Consider the following 19,752-nt stretch of genomic DNA (forward strand, 5'->3'; position numbering starts at 1 on the left):
ACTCCTCGTCGTGCCACTCCCCACTCGGCCGGACTGGACTTATATTGTCCAGTAGATACCATGATTGAACCGCATGGTGTCAAAATCTTGTCGACCGGGTTAGCCGTTATGCTACCGGCGAACAGCTACGGTCGCATTGTTGGCCGTAGTAGCTTAACGGTCCAAGGGCTGTTTGTCGCCGAAGGGACTATAGGTATGTTTATTACCTATTTTATAATGCCCAACAGTATAATATTTCTAAAGAATAACAATAGACGCCGACTATCGGGGCCCCCTGAAAGTGGTCATAGCCAACGTAGGGGAAACCCCCTACACTGTCCGGCGGGGCGATAGAGTTGCCCAATTAATAGTTACACCGGTGCTATTGTTAAGGCCGTTGGAAGCAGCGGTAAATAACTTTAGTTTTTAATTTAGGATTCAGCGTGTAACACGTTTTATATATTGTTTCTAGAATCTAACCCCAACGCTTCGTGGGAGTGGGGGGTTTGGCTCGACTGGTGTCTAGTCATTTTTTAATGGGGGTGGGTTCTTTTGTAAATATCTTTGTTATTATTATACATGTCTTTTTGCTAGTTATTGTATATACTTTATGTTATTAAAAATTTTTATTTGTAAATTTGTATTTTCTTTTCAGACTTATAATTATATGCTTATTGTACTAGCTATTTAAATATCATTTACAATTGGAACCCTCCCAATATGCTGTGCCGCATTTTCTTCTTTGTTTACGGGTTCATAGTTAAGGGTTCATTAACTCTTTACGAAATCGAGCCCATTACTAGCAGGCCAGCGATGAATATAGTTTAAGTTTTGGTTTGAGTTAATAAGATGACGTCATGAGGTTTGAAAATAGCCTGTAAGAGCTCGGGCCAGTCCGGACTTGTCTCAAAACCTTGGTTTGAAACCAATCTAGGGTTGGAAGTTTGGTTGGAGTTGGGTAGTGGCGGCCATCTTGGGGTGGCGGCCATCTTGGATGTCTGCATATCTAGGTAGCTATCACTACTAGTACCTACAAGTACCCAAAAGTACCTACAAGTACCCACAAGTACCTACAAGTACCCACAAGTACCTATTAGCTACCACAAGTACCTATTAGCACCCACAAGTACCTATTAGCACCCACAAGCACCCACAATTACCCACAAGTACCCACAAGTACCTAAAAGTACCCACAAGTACCTACAAGCACCCACAAGTACCTACAAGTACCCACAAGTACCTACAAGTACCTACAAGTACCCAAAAGTACCTAAAAGTACCCACAAGTACCTACAAGTACCCACAAGTACCTATTAGCACCCACAAGCACCCACAAGTACCCACAATTACCCACAAGTACCCACAAGTACCTACAAGTACCCACAAATACCTACAAGTACCCACAAATACCTACAAGTACCCACAAGTACCCACAAGCACCAAAAAGTACCTACAAGTACCCACAAGTACCTACAAGTACCCACAAGTACCTACAAGTACCCACAAGTACCTACAAGTACCCACAAGTACCTACAAGTACCCACAATTACCCACAAGTACCCACAAGTACCTAAAAGTACCCACAAGTACCTACAAGCACCCACAAGTACCTACAAGTACCCACAAGTACCTACAAGTACCTACAAGTACCCAAAAGTACCTAAAAGTACCCACAAGTACCTACAAGTACCCACAAGTACCTACAAGTACCCACAAATACCTACAAGTACCCACAAGTACCCACAAGCACCCAAAAGTACCTACAAGAACCCACAAGTACCTACAAGCACCCACAAGTACCTACAAGTACCCACAAGTACCTACAAGTACCCAAAAGTGCCTACAAGTACCCACAAGTACCTACAAGTACCCACAAGTACCTACAAGTACCCACAAGTACCTACAAGTACCCACAAGTACCTACAAGTACCCACAAATACCTACAAGTACCCACAAGTACCTACAAGTACCCACAAGTACCTACAAGTACCCACAAGTACCTACAAGTACCCACAAATACCTACAAGTACCCACAAATACCCACAAGCACCCAAAAGTACCTACAAGAACCCACAAGTACCTACAAGCACCCACAAGTACCTACAAGTACCCACAAGTACCTACAAGTTCCCAAAAGTACCTACAAGTACCCACAAGTACCTACAAGTACCCACAAGTACCTATTAGCTACCACAAGTACCTATTAGCACCCACAAGTACCTATTAGCACCCACAAGCACCCACAATTACTCACAAGTACCCACAAGTACCTAAAAGTACCCACAAGTACCTACAAGCACCCACAAGTACCTACAAGTACCCACAAGTACCTACAAGTACCTACAAGTAACCAAAAGTACCTAAAAGTACCCACAAGTACCTACAAGTACCCACAAGTACCTATTAGCACCCACAAACACCCACAAGTACCCACAATTACCCACAAGTACCCACAAGTACCTACAAGTACCCACAAATACCTACAAGTACCCACAAGTACCTACAAGTACCCACAAGTACCTACAAGTACCCACAAGTACCTACAAGTACCCACAAGTACCTACAAGTATCCACAAGTACCTACAAGTACCCACAAGCACCCAAAAGTACCTACAAGAACCCACAAGTACCTACAAGCACCCACAAGTACCTACAAGTACCCACAAGTACCTACAAGTACCCAAAAGTACCTACAAGTACCCACAAGTACCTACAAGTACCCACAAGTACCTATTAGCACCCACAAGTACCTATTAGCACCCACAAGTACCTATTAGCACCCACAATCACCCACAATTACCCACAAGTACCCACAAGTACCTAAAAGTACCCACAAGTACCTACAAGCACCCACAAGTACCTACAAGTACCCACAAGTACCTACAAGTACCCACAAGTACCTACAAGTACCCACAAGTACCTACAAGTACCCACAAGTACCTACAAGTACCCACAAGTACCTACAAGTACCCACAAGTACCTACAAGTACCCACAAATACCTACAAGTACCCACAAGTACCTACAAGTACCCACAAGTACCTACAAGTACCCACAAGTACCTACAAGTACCCACAAATACCTACAAGTACCCACAAGTACCTACAAGTACCCACAAATACCTACAAGTACCCACAAGCACCCAAAAGTACCTACAAGAACTCACAAGTACCTACAAGCACCCACTAGTACCTAGAAGTACCCACAAGTACCTACAAGTACCCAAAAGTACCTACAAGTACCCACAAGTACCTACAAGTACCCACAAGTACCTATTAGCACCCACAAGTACCTATTAGCACCCACAAGTACCTATTAGCACCCACAAGCACCCACAATTACCCACAAGTACCCACAAGTACCTAAAAGTACCCACAAGTACCTACAAGCACCCACAATTACCTACAAGTACCCACAAGTACCTACAAGTACCTACAAGTACCCAAAAGTACCTAAAAGTACCCACAAGTACCTACAAGTACCCACAAGTACCTATTAGCACCCACAAGCACCCACAAGTACCCACAATTACCCACAAGTACCCACAAGTACCTACAAGTACCCACAAATACCTAAAAGTACCAACAAATACCTACAAGTACCCACAAGTACCCACAAGTACCTACAAGTACCCACAAGTACCTACAAGTACCCACAAGTACCTACAAGTACCCACAAGTACCTATTAGCACCCACAAGTACCTATTAGCACCCACAAGTACCTATTAGCACCCACAAGCACCCACAATTACCCACAAGTACCCACAAGTACCTAAAAGTACCCACAAGTACCTACAAGCACCCACAAGTACCTACAAGTACCCACAAGTACCTACAAGTACCTACAAGTACCCAAAAGTACCTAAAAGTACCCACAAGTACCTACAAGTACCCACAAGTACCTATTAGCACCCACAAGCACCCACAAGTACCCACAATTACCCACAAGTACCCACAAGTACCTACAAGTACCCACAAATACCTACAAGTACCCACAAATACCTACAAGTACCCACAAGTACCCACAAGTACCTACAAGTACCCACAAGTACCTACAAGTACCCACAAATACCTACAAGTACCCACAAGTACCCACAAGCACCCAAAAGTACCTACAAGAACCCACAAGTACCTACAAGCACCCACAAGTACCTACAAGTACCCACAAGTACCTACAAGTACCCAAAAGTACCTACAAGTACCCACAAGTACCTACAAGTACCCACAAGTACCTATTAGCTACCACAAGTACCTATTAGCACCCACAAGTACCTATTAGCACCCACAAGCACCCACAATTACCCACAAGTACCCACAAGTACCTAAAAGTACCCACAAGTACCTACAAGCACCCACAAGTACCTACAAGTACCCACAAGTACCTACAAGTACCTACAAGTACCCAAAAGTACCTAAAAGTACCCACAAGTACCTACAAGTACCCACAAGTACCTATTAGCACCCACAAGCACCCACAAGTACCCACAATTACCCACAAGTACCCACAAGTACCTACAAGTACCCACAAATACCTACAAGTACCCACAAATACCTACAAGTACCCACAAGTACCCACAAGCACCAAAAAGTACCTACAAGTACCCACAAGTACCTACAAGTACCCACAAGTACCTACAAGTACCCACAAGTACCTACAAGTACCCACAATTACCCACAAGTACCCACAAGTACCTAAAAGTACCCACAAGTACCTACAAGCACCCACAAGTACCTACAAGTACCCACAAGTACCTACAAGTACCCAAAAGTACCTAAAAGTACCCACAAGTACCTACAAGTACCCACAAGTACCTACAAGTACCCACAAATACCTACAAGTACCCACAAGCACCCAAAAGTACCTACAAGAACCCACAAGTACCTACAAGCACCCACAAGTACCTACAAGTACCCACAAGTACCTACAAGTACCCAAAAGTACCTACAAGTACCCACAAGTACCTACAAGTACCCACAAGTACCTACAAGTACCCACAAGTACCTACAAGTACCCACAAATACCTACAAGTACCCACAAGTACCTACAAGTACCCACAAGTACCTACAAGTACCCACAAGTACCTACAAGTACCCACAAGTACCTACAAGTACCCACAAATACCTACAAGTACCCACAAGTACCCACAAGCACCCAAAAGTACCTACAAGAACCCACAAGTACCTACAAGCACCCACAAGTACCTACAAGTACCCACAAGTACCTACAAGTTCCCAAAAGTACCTACAAGTACCCACAAGTACCTACAAGTACCCACAAGTACCTATTAGCTACCACAAGTACCTATTAGCACCCACAAGTACCTATTAGCACCCACAAGCACCCACAATTACCCACAAGTACCCACAAGTACCTAAAAGTACCCACAAGTACCTACAAGCACCCACAAGTACCTACAAGTACCCACAAGTACCTACAAGTACCTACAAGTAACCAAAAGTACCTAAAAGTACCCACAAGTACCTACAAGTACCCACAAGTACCTATTAGCACCCACAAGCACCCACAAGTACCCACAAGTACCTACAAGTACCCACAAATACCTACAAGTACCCACAAGTACCTACAAGTACCCACAAGTACCTACAAGTACCCACAAGTACCTACAAGTACCCACAAGTACCTACAAGTACCCACAAGTACCTACAAGTATCCACAAGTACCTACAAGTACCCACAAGCACCCAAAAGTACCTACAAGAACCCACAAGTACCTACAAGCACCCACAAGTACCTACAAGTACCCACAAGTACCTACAAGTACCCAAAAGTACCTACAAGTACCCACAAGTACCTACAAGTACCCACAAGTACCTATTAGCACCCACAAGTACCTATTAGCACCCACAAGTACCTATTAGCACCCACAATCACCCACAATTACCCACAAGTACCCACAAGTACCTAAAAGTACCCACAAGTACCTACAAGCACCCACAAGTACCTACAAGTACCCACAAGTACCTACAAGTACCCACAAGTACCTACAAGTACCCACAAGTACCTACAAGTACCCACAAATACCTACAAGTACCCACAAGTACCCACAAGCACCCAAAAGTACCTACAAGAACCCACAAGTACCTACAAGCACCCACAAGTACCTACAAGTACCCACAAGTACCTACAAGTACCCAAAAGTACCTACAAGTAACCACAAGCACCCAAAAGTACCTACAAGAACCCACAAGTACCTACAAGCACCCACAAGTACCTACAAGTACCCACAAGTACCTACAAGTACCCAAAAGTACCTACAAGTACCCACAAGTACCTACAAGTACCCACAAGTACCTATTAGCACCCACAAGTACCTATTAGCACCCACAAGTACCTATTAGCACCCACAATCACCCACAATTACCCACAAGTACCCACAAGTACCTAAAAGTACCCACAAGTACCTACAAGCACCCACAAGTACCTACAAGTACCCACAAGTACCTACAAGTACCCACAAGTACCTACAAGTACCCACAAGTACCTACAAGTACCCACAAATACCTACAAGTACCCACAAGTACCCACAAGCACCCAAAAGTACCTACAAGAACCTACAAGTACCTACAAGCACCCACAAGTACCTACAAGTACCCACAAGTACCTACAAGTACTTAAAAGTACCTACAAGTACCCACAAGTACCTACAAGTACCCACAAGTACCTATTAGCTACCACAAGTACCTATTAGCACCCACAAGTACCTATTAGCACCCACAAGCACCCACAATTACCCACAAGTACCCACAAGTACCTAAAAGTACCCACAAGTACCTACAAGCACCCACAAGTACCTACAAGTACCCACAAGTACCTACAAGTACCTACAAGTACCCAAAAGTACCTAAAAGTACCCACAAGTACCTACAAGTACCCACAAGTACCTATTAGCACCCACAAGCACCCACAAGTACCCACAATTACCCACAAGTACCCACAAGTACCTACAAGTACCCACAAATACCTACAAGTACCCACAAATACCTACAAGTACCCACAAGTACCTACAAGTACCCACAAGTACCTACAAGTACCCACAAGTACCTACAAGTACCCACAAGTACCTACAAGTATCCACAAGTACCTACAAGTACCCACAAGCACCCAAAAGTACCTACAAGAACCCACAAGTACCTACAAGCACCGACAAGTACCTACAAGTACCCACAAGTACCTACAAGTACCCAAAAGTACCTACAAGTACCCACAAGTACCTACAAGTACCCACAAGTACCTATTAGCACCCACAAGTACCTATTAGCACCCACAAGTACCTATTAGCACCCACAATCACCCACAATTACCCACAAGTACCCACAAGTACCTAAAAGTACCCACAAGTACCTACAAGCACCCACAAGTACCTACAAGTACCCACAAGTACCTACAAGTACCCACAAGTACCTACAAGTACCCAAAAGTACCTACAAGTAACCACAAGCACCCAAAAGTACCTACAAGAACCCACAAGTACCTACAAGCACCCACAAGTACCTACAAGTACCCACAAGTACCTACAAGTACCCAAAAGTACCTACAAGTACCCACAAGTACCTACAAGTACCCACAAGTACCTATTAGCACCCACAAGTACCTATTAGCACCCACAAGTACCTATTAGCACCCACAATCACCCACAATTACCCACAAGTACCCACAAGTACCTAAAAGTACCCACAAGTACCTACAAGCACCCACAAGTACCTACAAGTACCCACAAGTACCTACAAGTACCCACAAGTACCTACAAGTACCCACAAGTACCTACAAGTACCCACAAATACCTACAAGTACCCACAAGTACCCACAAGCACCCAAAAGTACCTACAAGAACCTACAAGTACCTACAAGTACTTAAAAGTACCTACAAGTACCCACAAGTACCTACAAGTACCCACAAGTACCTATTAGCTACCACAAGTACCTATTAGCACCCACAAGTACCTATTAGCACCCACAAGCACCCACAATTACCCACAAGTACCTAAAAGTACCCACAAGTACCTACAAGCACCCACAAGTACCTACAAGTACCCACAAGTACCTACAAGTACCTACAAGTACCCAAAAGTACCTAAAAGTACCCACAAGTACCTACAAGTACCCACAAGTACCTATTAGCACCCACAAGCACCCACAAGTACCCACAATTACCCACAAGTACCCACAAGTACCTACAAGTACCCACAAATACCTACAAGTACCCACAAATACCTACAAGTACCCACAAGTACCTACAAGTACCCACAAGTACCTACAAGTACCCACAAGTACCTACAAGTACCCACAAGTACCTACAAGTATCCACAAGTACCTACAAGTACCCACAAGCACCCAAAAGTACCTACAAGAACCCACAAGTACCTACAAGCACCGACAAGTACCTACAAGTACCCACAAGTACCTACAAGTACCCAAAAGTACCTACAAGTACCCACAAGTACCTACAAGTACCCACAAGTACCTATTAGCACCCACAAGTACCTATTAGCACCCACAAGTACCTATTAGCACCCACAAGTACCTATTAGCACCCACAAGTACCTATTAGCACCCACAAGTACCTATTAGCACCCACAATCACCCACAATTACCCACAAGTACCCACAAGTACCTAAAAGTACCCACAAGTACCTACAAGCACCCACAAGTACCTACAAGTACCCACAAGTACCTACAAGTACCCACAAGTACCTACAAGTACCCACAAATACCTACAAGTACCCACAAGTACCTACAAGTACCCACAAGTACCTACAAGTACCCACAAGTACCTACAAGTACCCACAAGTACCTACAAGTACCCACAAATACCTACAAGTACCCACAAGTACCTGCAAGTACCCACAAGTACCTACAAGTACCCACAAGTACCTACAAGTACCCACAAGTACCTACAAGTACCCACAAATACCTACAAGTACCCACAAGTACCCACAAGCACCCAAAAGTACCTACAAGAACCCACAAGTACCTACAAGCACCCACAAGTACCCACAAGTACCCACAAGTACCTACAAGTACCCAAAAGTACCTACAAGTACCCACAAGTACCTACAAGTACCCACAAGTACCTATTAGCACCCACAAGTACCTAGTAGCACCCACAAGCACCCACAATTACCCACAATTACCCACAAGTACCCACAAGTACCTACAAGTACCCACAAGTACCTACAAGTACCCACAAATACCTACAAGTACCCACAAGTACCCACAAGCACCCAAAAGTACCTACAAGAACCCACAAGTACCTACAAGCACCCACAAGTACCTACAAGTACCCACAAGTACCTACAAGTACCCAAAAGTACCTACAAGTACCCACAAGTACCTACAAGTACCCACAAGTACCTATTAGCACCCACAAGTACCTATTAGCACCCACAAGTACCTATTAGCACCCACAAGCACCCACAATTACCCACAAGTACCCACAAGTACCTAAAAGTACCCACAAGTACCTACAAGCACCCACAAGTACCCACAAGTACCTACAAGTACCCACAAGTACCTACAAGTACCCACAAGTACCTACAAGTACCCACAAGTACCTACAAGTACCCACAAATACCTACAAGTACCCACAAGTACCCACAAGCACCCAAAAGTACCTACAAGAACCCACAAGTACCTACAAGCACCCACAAGTACCTACAAGTACCCACAAGTACCTACAAGTTCCCCAAAGTACCTACAAGTACCCACAAGTACCTACAAGTACCCACAAGTACCTATTAGCTACCACAAGTACCTATTAGCACCCACAAGTACCTATTAGCACCCACAAGCACCCACAATTACCCACAAGTACCCACAAGTACCTAAAAGTACCCACAAGTACCTACAAGCACCCACAAGTACCTACAAGTACCCACAAGTACCTACAAGTACCTACAAGTAACCAAAAGTACCTAAAAGTACCCACAAGTACCTACAAGTACCCACAAGTACCTATTAGCACCCACAAGCACCCACAAGTACCCACAATTACCCACAAGTACCCACAAGTACCTACAAGTACCCACAAATACCTACAAGTACCCACAAGTACCTACAAGTACCCACAAGTACCTACAAGTACCCACAAGTACCTACAAGTACCCACAAGTACCTACAAGTATCCACAAGTACCTACAAGTACCCACAAGCACCCAAAAGTACCTACAAGAACCCACAAGTACCTACAAGCACCCACAAGTACCTACAAGTACCCACAAGTACCTACAAGTACCCAAAAGTACCTACAAGTACCCACAAGTACCTACAAGTACCCACAAGTACCTATTAGCACCCACAAGTACCTATTAGCACCCACAAGTACCTATTAGCACCCACAATCACCCACAATTACCCACAAGTACCCACAAGTACCTAAAAGTACCCACAAGTACCTACAAGCACCCACAAGTACCTACAAGTACCCACAAGTACCTACAAGTACCCACAAGTACCTACAAGTACCCACAAGTACCTACAAGTACCCACAAATACCTACAAGTACCCACAAGTACCCACAAGCACCCAAAAGTACCTACAAGAACCCACAAGTACCTACAAGCACCCACAAGTACCTACAAGTACCCACAAGTACCTACAAGTACCCAAAAGTACCTACAAGTACCCACAAGCACCCAAAAGTACCTACAAGAACCCACAAGTACCTACAAGCACCCACAAGTACCTACAAGTACCCACAAGTACCTACAAGTACCCAAAAGTACCTACAAGTACCCACAAGTACCTACAAGTACCCACAAGTACCTATTAGCACCCACAAGTACCTATTAGCACCCACAAGTACCTATTAGCACCCACAATCACCCACAATTACCCACAAGTACCCACAAGTACCTAAAAGTACCCACAAGTACCTACAAGCACCCACAAGTACCTACAAGTACCCACAAGTACCTACAAGTACCCACAAGTACCTACAAGTACCCACAAATACCTACAAGTACCCACAAGTACCTACAAGTACCCACAAGTACCTACAAGTACCCACAAGTACCTACAAGTACCCACAAGTACCTACAAGTACCCACAAATACCTACAAGTACCCACAAGTACCTGCAAGTACCCACAAGTACCTACAAGTACCCACAAGTACCTACAAGTACCCACAAGTACCTACAAGTACCCACAAATACCTACAAGTACCCACAAGTACCCACAAGCACCCAAAAGTACCTACAAGAACCCACAAGTACCTACAAGCACCCACAAGTACCCACAAGTACCCACAAGTACCTACAAGTACCCAAAAGTACCTACAAGTACCCACAAGTACCTACAAGTACCCACAAGTACCTATTAGCACCCACAAGTACCTATTAGCACCCACAATTACCCACAAGTACCCACAAGTACCTACAAGTACCCACAAGTACCTACAAGTACCCACAAATACCTACAAGTACCCACAAGTACCCACAAGCACCCAAAAGTACCTACAAGAACCCACAAGTACCTACAAGCACCCACAAGTACCTACAAGTACCCACAAGTACCTACAAGTACCCAAAAGTACCTACAAGTACCCACAAGTACCTACAAGTACCCACAAGTACCTATTAGCACCCACAAGTACCTATTAGCACCCACAAGTACCTATTAGCACCCACAAGCACCCACAATTACCCACAAGTACCCACAAGTACCTAAAAGTACCCACAAGTACCTACAAGCACCCACAAGTACCCACAAGTACCTACAAGTACCCACAAGTACCTACAAGTACCCACAAATACCTACAAGTACCCACAAGTACCTACAAGTACCCACAAGTACCTACAAGTACCCACAAGTACCTACAAGTACCCACAAGTACCTACAAGTACCCACAAATACCTACAAGTACCCACAAGTACCTACAAGTACCCACAAATACCTACAAGTACCCACAAGCACCCAAAAGTACCTACAAGAACTCACAAGTACCTACAAGCACCCACTAGTACCTAGAAGTACCCACAAGTACCTACAAGTACCCAAAAGTACCTACAAGTACCCACAAGTACCTACAAGTACCCACAAGTACCTATTAGCACCCACAAGTACCTATTAGCACCCACAAGTACCTATTAGCACCCACAAGCACCCACAATTACCCACAAGTACCCACAAGTACCTAAAAGTACCCACAAGTACCTACAAGCACCCACAATTACCTACAAGTACCCACAAGTACCTACAAGTACCTACAAGTACCCAAAAGTACCTAAAAGTACCCACAAGTACCTACAAGTACCCACAAGTACCTATTAGCACCCACAAGCACCCACAAGTACCCACAATTACCCACAAGTACCCACAAGTACCTACAAGTACCCACAAATACCTAAAAGTACCAACAAATACCTACAAGTACCCACAAGTACCCACAAGTACCTACAAGTACCCACAAGTACCTACAAGTACCCACAAGTACCTACAAGTACCCACAAGTACCTATTAGCACCCACAAGTACCTATTAGCACCCACAAGTACCTATTAGCACCCACAAGCACCCACAATTACCCACAAGTACCCACAAGTACCTAAAAGTACCCACAAGTACCTACAAGCACCCACAAGTACCTACAAGTACCCACAAGTACCTACAAGTACCTACAAGTACCCAAAAGTACCTAAAAGTACCCACAAGTACCTACAAGTACCCACAAGTACCTATTAGCACCCACAAGCACCCACAAGTACCCACAATTACCCACAAGTACCCACAAGTACCTACAAGTACCCACAAATACCTACAAGTACCCACAAATACCTACAAGTACCCACAAGTACCCACAAGTACCTACAAGTACCCACAAGTACCTACAAGTACCCACAAATACCTACAAGTACCCACAAGTACCCACAAGCACCCAAAAGTACCTACAAGAACCCACAAGTACCTACAAGCACCCACAAGTACCTACAAGTACCCACAAGTACCTACAAGTACCCAAAAGTACCTACAAGTACCCACAAGTACCTACAAGTACCCACAAGTACCTATTAGCTACCACAAGTACCTATTAGCACCCACAAGTACCTATTAGCACCCACAAGCACCCACAATTACCCACAAGTACCCACAAGTACCTAAAAGTACCCACAAGTACCTACAAGCACCCACAAGTACCTACAAGTACCCACAAGTACCTACAAGTACCCAAAAGTACCTAAAAGTACCCACAAGTACCTACAAGTACCCACAAGTACCTATTAGCACCCACAAGCACCCACAAGTACCCACAATTACCCACAAGTACCCACAAGTACCTACAAGTACCCACAAATACCTACAAGTACCCACAAATACCTACAAGTACCCACAAGTACCTACAAGTACCCACAAGTACCTACAAGTACCCACAAGTACCTACAAGTACCCACAAGTACCTACAAGTATCCACAAGTACCTACAAGTATCCACAAGCACCCAAAAGTACCTACAAGAACCCACAAGTACCTACAAGCACCCACAAGTACCTACAAGTACCCACAAGTACCTACAAGTACCCAAAAGTACCTACAAGTACCCACAAGTACCTACAAGTACCCACAAGTACCTATTAGCACCCACAAGTACCTATTAGCACCCACAAGTACCTATTAGCACCCACAATCACCCACAATTACCCACAAGTACCCACAAGTACCTAAAAGTACCCACAAGTACCTACAAGCACCCACAAGTACCTACAAGTACCCACAAGTACCTACAAGTACCCACAAGTACCTACAAGTACCCACAAGTACCTACAAGTACCCACAAATACCTACAAGTACCCACAAGTACCCACAAGCACCCAAAAGTACCTACAAGAACCCACAAGTACCTACAAGCACCCACAAGTACCTACAAGTACCCACAAGTACCTACAAGTACCCAAAAGTACCTACAAGTACCCACAAGTACCTACAAGTACCCACAAGTACCTACAAGTATCCACAAGTACCTACAAGTACCCACAAGCACCCAAAAGTACCTACAAGAACCCACAAGTACCTACAAGCACCCACAAGTACCTACAAGTACCCACAAGTACCTACAAGTACCCACAAGTACCTACAAGTACCTACAAGTACCCAAAAGTACCTAAAAGTACCCACAAGTACCTACAAGTACCCACAAGTACCTATTAGCACCCACAAGCACCCACAAGTACCCACAATTACCCACAAGTACCCACAAGTACCTACAAGTACCCACAAATACCTACAAGTACCCACAAATACCTACAAGTACCCACAAGTACCTACAAGTACCCACAAGTACCTACAAGTACCCACAAGTACCTACAAGTACCCACAAGTACCTACAAGTATCCACAAGTACCTACAAGTACCCACAAGCACCCAAAAGTACCTACAAGAACCCACAAGTACCTACAAGCACCCACAAGTACCTACAAGTACCCACAAGTACCTACAAGTACCCAAAAGTACCTACAAGTACCCACAAGTACCTACAAGTACCCACAAGTACCTATTAGCACCCACAAGTACCTATTAGCACCCACAAGTACCTATTAGCACCCACAATCACCCACAATTACCCACAAGTACCCACAAGTACCTAAAAGTACCCACAAGTACCTACAAGCACCCACAAGTACCTACAAGTACCCACAAGTACCTACAAGTACCCACAAGTACCTACAAGTACCCACAAGTACCTACAAGTACCCACAAATACCTACAAGTACCCACAAGTACCCACAAGCACCCAAAAGTACCTACAAGAACCCACAAGTACCTACAAGCACCCACAAGTACCTACAAGTACCCACAAGTACCTACAAGTACCCAAAAGTACCTACAAGTACCCACAAGTACCTACAAGTACCCACAAGTACCTACAAGTATCCACAAGTACCTACAAGTACCCACAAGCACCCAAAAGTACCTACAAGAACCCACAAGTACCTACAAGCACCCACAAGTACCTACAAGTACCCACAAGTACCTACAAGTACCCACAAGTACCTATTAGCACCCACAAGTACCTATTAGCACCCACAAGTACCTATTAGCACCCACAATCACCCACAATTACCCACAAGTACCCACAAGTACCTAAAAGTACCCACAAGTACCTACAAGCACCCACAAGTACCTACAAGTACCCACAAGTACCTACAAGTACCCACAAGTACCTACAAGTACCCACAAGTACCTACAAGTACCCACAAATACCTACAAGTACCCACAAGCACCCAAAAGTACCTACAAGAACCTACAAGTACCTACAAGCACCCACAAGTACCTACAAGTACCCACAAGTACCTACAAGTACCCAAAAGTACCTACAAGTACCCACAAGTACCTACAAGTACCCACAAGTACCTATTAGCTACCACAAGTACCTATTAGCACCCACAAGTACCTATTAGCTACCACAAGTACCTATTAGCACCCACAAGTACCTATTAGCACCCACAAGCACCCACAATTACCCACAAGTACCCACAAGTACCTAAAAGTACCCACAAGTACCTACAAGCACCCACAAGTACCTACAAGTACCCACAAGTACCTACAAGTACCTACAAGTACCCAAAAGTACCTAAAAGTACCCACAAGTACCTACAAGTACCCACAAGTACCTATTAGCACCCACAAACACCCACAAGTACCCACAATTACCCACAAGTACCCACAAGTACCTACAAGTACCCACAAATACCTACAAGTACCCACAAATACCTACAAGTACCCACAAGTACCTACAAGTACCCACAAGTACCTACAAGTACCCACAAGTACCTACAAGTACCCACAAGTACCTACAAGTATCCACAAGTACCTACAAGTACCCACAAGCACCCAAAAGTACCTACAAGAACCCACAAGTACCCACAAGTACCTACAAGTACACACAAGTACCCACAAGTACCTATTAGCACCCACAAGTACCTATTAGCACCCACAAGTACCTATTAGCACCCACAATCACCCACAATTACCCACAAGTACCCACAAGTACCTGAAAGTACCCACAAGTACCTACAAGCACCCACAAGTACCTACAAGTACCCACAAGTACCTACAAGTACCCACAAGTACCTACAAGTACCCACAAGTACCTACAAGTACCCACAAATACCTACAAGTACCCACAAGTACCCACAAGCACCCAAAAGTACCTACAAGAACCCACAAGTACCTACAAGCACCCACAAGTACCTACAAGTACCCACAAGTACCTACAAGTACCCAAAAGTACCTACAAGTACCCACAAGTACCTACAAGTACCCACAAGTACCTACAAGTACCCACAAGTACCTACAAGTATCCACAAGTACCTACAAGTACCCACAAGCACCCAAAAGTACCTACAAGAACCCACAAGTACCTACAAGCACCCACAAGTACCTACAAGTACCCACAAGTACCTACAAGTACCCAAAAGTACCTACAAGTACCCACAAGTACCTACAAGTACCCACAAGTACCTATTAGCACCCACAAGTACCTATTAGCACCCACAAGTACCTATTAGCACCCACAATCACCCACAATTACCCACAAGTACCCACAAGTACCTAAAAGTACCCACAAGTACCTACAAGCACCCACAAGTACCTACAAGTACCCACAAGTACCTACAAGTACCCACAAGTACCTACAAGTACCCACAAATACCTACAAGTACCCACAAGTACCCACAAGCACCCAAAAGTACCTACAAGAACCTACAAGTACCTACAAGCACCCACAAGTACCTACAAGTACCCACAAGTACCTACAAGTACCCAAAAGTACCTACAAGTACCCACAAGTACCTACAAGTACCCACAAGTACCTATTAGCTACCACAAGTACCTATTAGCACCCACAAGTACCTATTAGCTACCACAAGTACCTATTAGCACCCACAAGTACCTATTAGCACCCACAAGCACCCACAATTACCCACAAGTACCCACAAGTACCTAAAAGTACCCACAAGTACCTACAAGCACCCACAAGTACCTACAAGTACCCACAAGTACCTACAAGTACCTACAAGTACCCAAAAGTACCTAAAAGTACCCACAAGTACCTACAAGTACCCACAAGTACCTATTAGCACCCACAAGCACCCACAAGTACCCACAATTACCCACAAGTACCCACAAGTACCTACAAGTACCCACAAATACCTACAAGTACCCACAAATACCTACAAGTACCCACAAGTACCTACAAGTACCCACAAGTACCTACAAGTACCCACAAGTACCTACAAGTACCCACAAGTACCTACAAGTATCCACAAGTACCTACAAGTACCCACAAGCACCCAAAAGTACCTACAAGAACCCACAAGTACCCACAAGTACCTACAAGTACCCACAAGTACCTACAAGTACCCAAAAGTACCTACAAGTACCCACAAGTACCTACAAGTACCCACAAGTACCTATTAGCACCCACAAGTACCTATTAGCACCCACAAGTACCTATTAGCACCCACAATCACCCACAATTACCCACAAGTACCCACAAGTACCTAAAAGTACCCACAAGTACCTACAAGCACCCACAAGTACCTACAAGTACCCACAAGTACCTACAAGTACCTACAAGTACCCAAAAGTACCTAAAAGTACCCACAAGTACCTACAAGTACCCACAAGTACCTACAAGTACCCACAAGTACCTACAAGTACCCACAAGTACCTACAAGTACCCACAAGTACCCACAAGCACCCAAAAGTACCTACAAGAACCTACAAGTACCTACAAGCACCCACAAGTACCTACAAGTACCCACAAGTACCTACAAGTACCCAAAAGTACCTACAAGTACCCACAAGTACCTACAAGTACCCACAAGTACCTATTAGCTACCACAAGTACCTATTAGCACCCACAAGTACCTATTAGCTACCACAAGTACCTATTAGCACCCACAAGTACCTATTAGCACCCACAAGCACCCACAATTACCCACAAGTACCTAAAAGTACCCACAAGTACCTACAAGCACCCACAAGTACCTACAAGTACCCACAAGTACCTACAAGTACCTACAAGTACCCAAAAGTACCTAAAAGTACCCACAAGTACCTACAAGTACCCACAAGTACCTATTAGCACCCACAAGCACCCACAAGTACCCACAATTACCCACAAGTACCCACAAGTACCTACAAGTACCCACAAATACCTACAAGTACCCACAAATACCTACAAGTACCCACAAGTACCTACAAGTACCCACAAGTACCTACAAGTACCCACAAGTACCTACAAGTACCCACAAGTACCTACAAGTATCCACAAGTACCTACAAGTACCCACAAGCACCCAAAAGTACCTACAAGAACCCACAAGTACCCACAAGTACCTACAAGTACCCACAAGTACCTACAAGTACCCAAAAGTACCTACAAGTACCCACAAGTACCTACAAGTACCCACAAGTACCTATTAGCACCCACAAGAACCTATTAGCACCCACAAGTACCTATTAGCACCCACAATCACCCACAATTACCCACAAGTACCCACAAGTACCTAAAAGTACCCACAAGTACCTACAAGCACCCACAAGTACCTACAAGTACCCACAAGTACCTACAAGTACCTACAAGTACCCAAAAGTACCTAAAAGTACCCACAAGTACCTACAAGTACCCACAAGTACCTATTAGCACCCACAAGCACCCACAAGTACCCACAATTACCCACAAGTACCCACAAGTACCTACAAGTACCCACAAATACCTACAAGTACCCACAAATACCTACAAGTACCCACAAGTACCTACAAGTACCCACAAGTACCTACAAGTACCCACAAGTACCTACAAGTACCCACAAGTACCTACAAGTATCCACAAGTACCTACAAGTATCCACAAGCACCCAAAAGTACCTACAAGAACCCACAAGTACCCACAAGTACCTACAAGTACCCACAAGTACCTACAAGTACCCAAAAGTACCTACAAGTACCCACAAGTACCTACAAGTACCCACAAGTACCTATTAGCACCCACAAGTACCTATTAGCACCCACAAGTACCTATTAGCACCCACAATCACCCACAATTACCCACAAGTACCCACAAGTACCTAAAAGTACCCACAAGTACCTACAAGCACCCACAAGTACCTACAAGTACCCACAAGTACCTACAAGTACCCACAAGTACCTACAAGTACCCACAAATACCTACAAGTACCCACAAGTACCTACAAGTACCCACAAGTACCTACAAGTACCCACAAGTACCTACAAGTACCCACAAGTACCTACAAGTACCCACAAATACCTACAAGTACCCACAAGTACCTACAAGTACCCACAAGTACCTACAAGTACCCACAAGTACCTACAAGTACCCACAAGTACCTACAAGTACCCACAAATACCTACAAGTACCCACAAGTACCCACAAGCACCCAAAAGTACCTACAAGAAACCACAAGTACCTACAAGCACCCACAAGTACCCACAAGTACCCACAAGTACCTACAAGTACCCAAAAGTACCTACAAGTACCCACAAGTACCTACAAGTACCCACAAGTACCTATTAGCACCCACAAGTACCTATTAGCACCCACAAGCACCCACAATTACCCACAAGTACCTACAAGTACCCACAAGTACCTACAAGTACCCACAAATACCTACAAGTACCCACAAGTACCCACAAGCACCCAAAAGTACCTACAAGAACCCACAAGTACCTACAAGCACCCACAAGTACCTACAAGTACCCACAAGTACCTACAAGTACCCAAAAGTACCTACAAGTACCCA

The 19,752-nt window shown here is 44.5% G+C and overlaps 1 protein-coding gene across 1 annotated transcript; it reads left to right on the plus strand.

Annotated features, from left to right (window-relative positions):
- Window positions 1-85: 85 nt before the first annotated feature.
- Window positions 86-575, plus strand: LOC149645968 (uncharacterized). The gene is made up of 3 exons (XM_089849658.1): window positions 86-193; window positions 255-388; window positions 452-575. Exons 1-3 carry the CDS (start codon window positions 109-111, stop codon window positions 503-505), a joined length of 273 nt encoding a protein of 90 aa, XP_089705784.1. The 5' UTR covers window positions 86-108; the 3' UTR covers window positions 506-575.
- Window positions 576-19,752: the final 19,177 nt, after the last annotated feature.

The sequence above is a fragment of the Phalangium opilio genome, unplaced genomic scaffold, assembly GCF_054372755.1.
Source record: "Phalangium opilio isolate 3A_F unplaced genomic scaffold, DU_Popi_V2 ptg000089l_1, whole genome shotgun sequence".
Lineage (NCBI taxonomy): Eukaryota > Metazoa > Arthropoda > Arachnida > Opiliones > Phalangiidae > Phalangium > Phalangium opilio.

What these genes read in the sequence shown, in the direction of transcription:
- LOC149645968 (XM_089849658.1), top strand. Translation starts at nt 109, where the DNA reads ATGCTACCGGCGAACAGCTACGGTCGCATTGTTGGCCGTAGTAGCTTA. An exon ending in TGTCGCCGAAGGGACTATAG is followed by an intron (nt 194 to 254) that starts GTATGTTTATTA and finishes GAATAACAATAG; the next exon opens with ACGCCGACTATCGGGGCCCC. An exon ending in TAAGGCCGTTGGAAGCAGCG is followed by an intron (nt 389 to 451) that starts GTAAATAACTTT and finishes TATTGTTTCTAG; the next exon opens with AATCTAACCCCAACGCTTCG.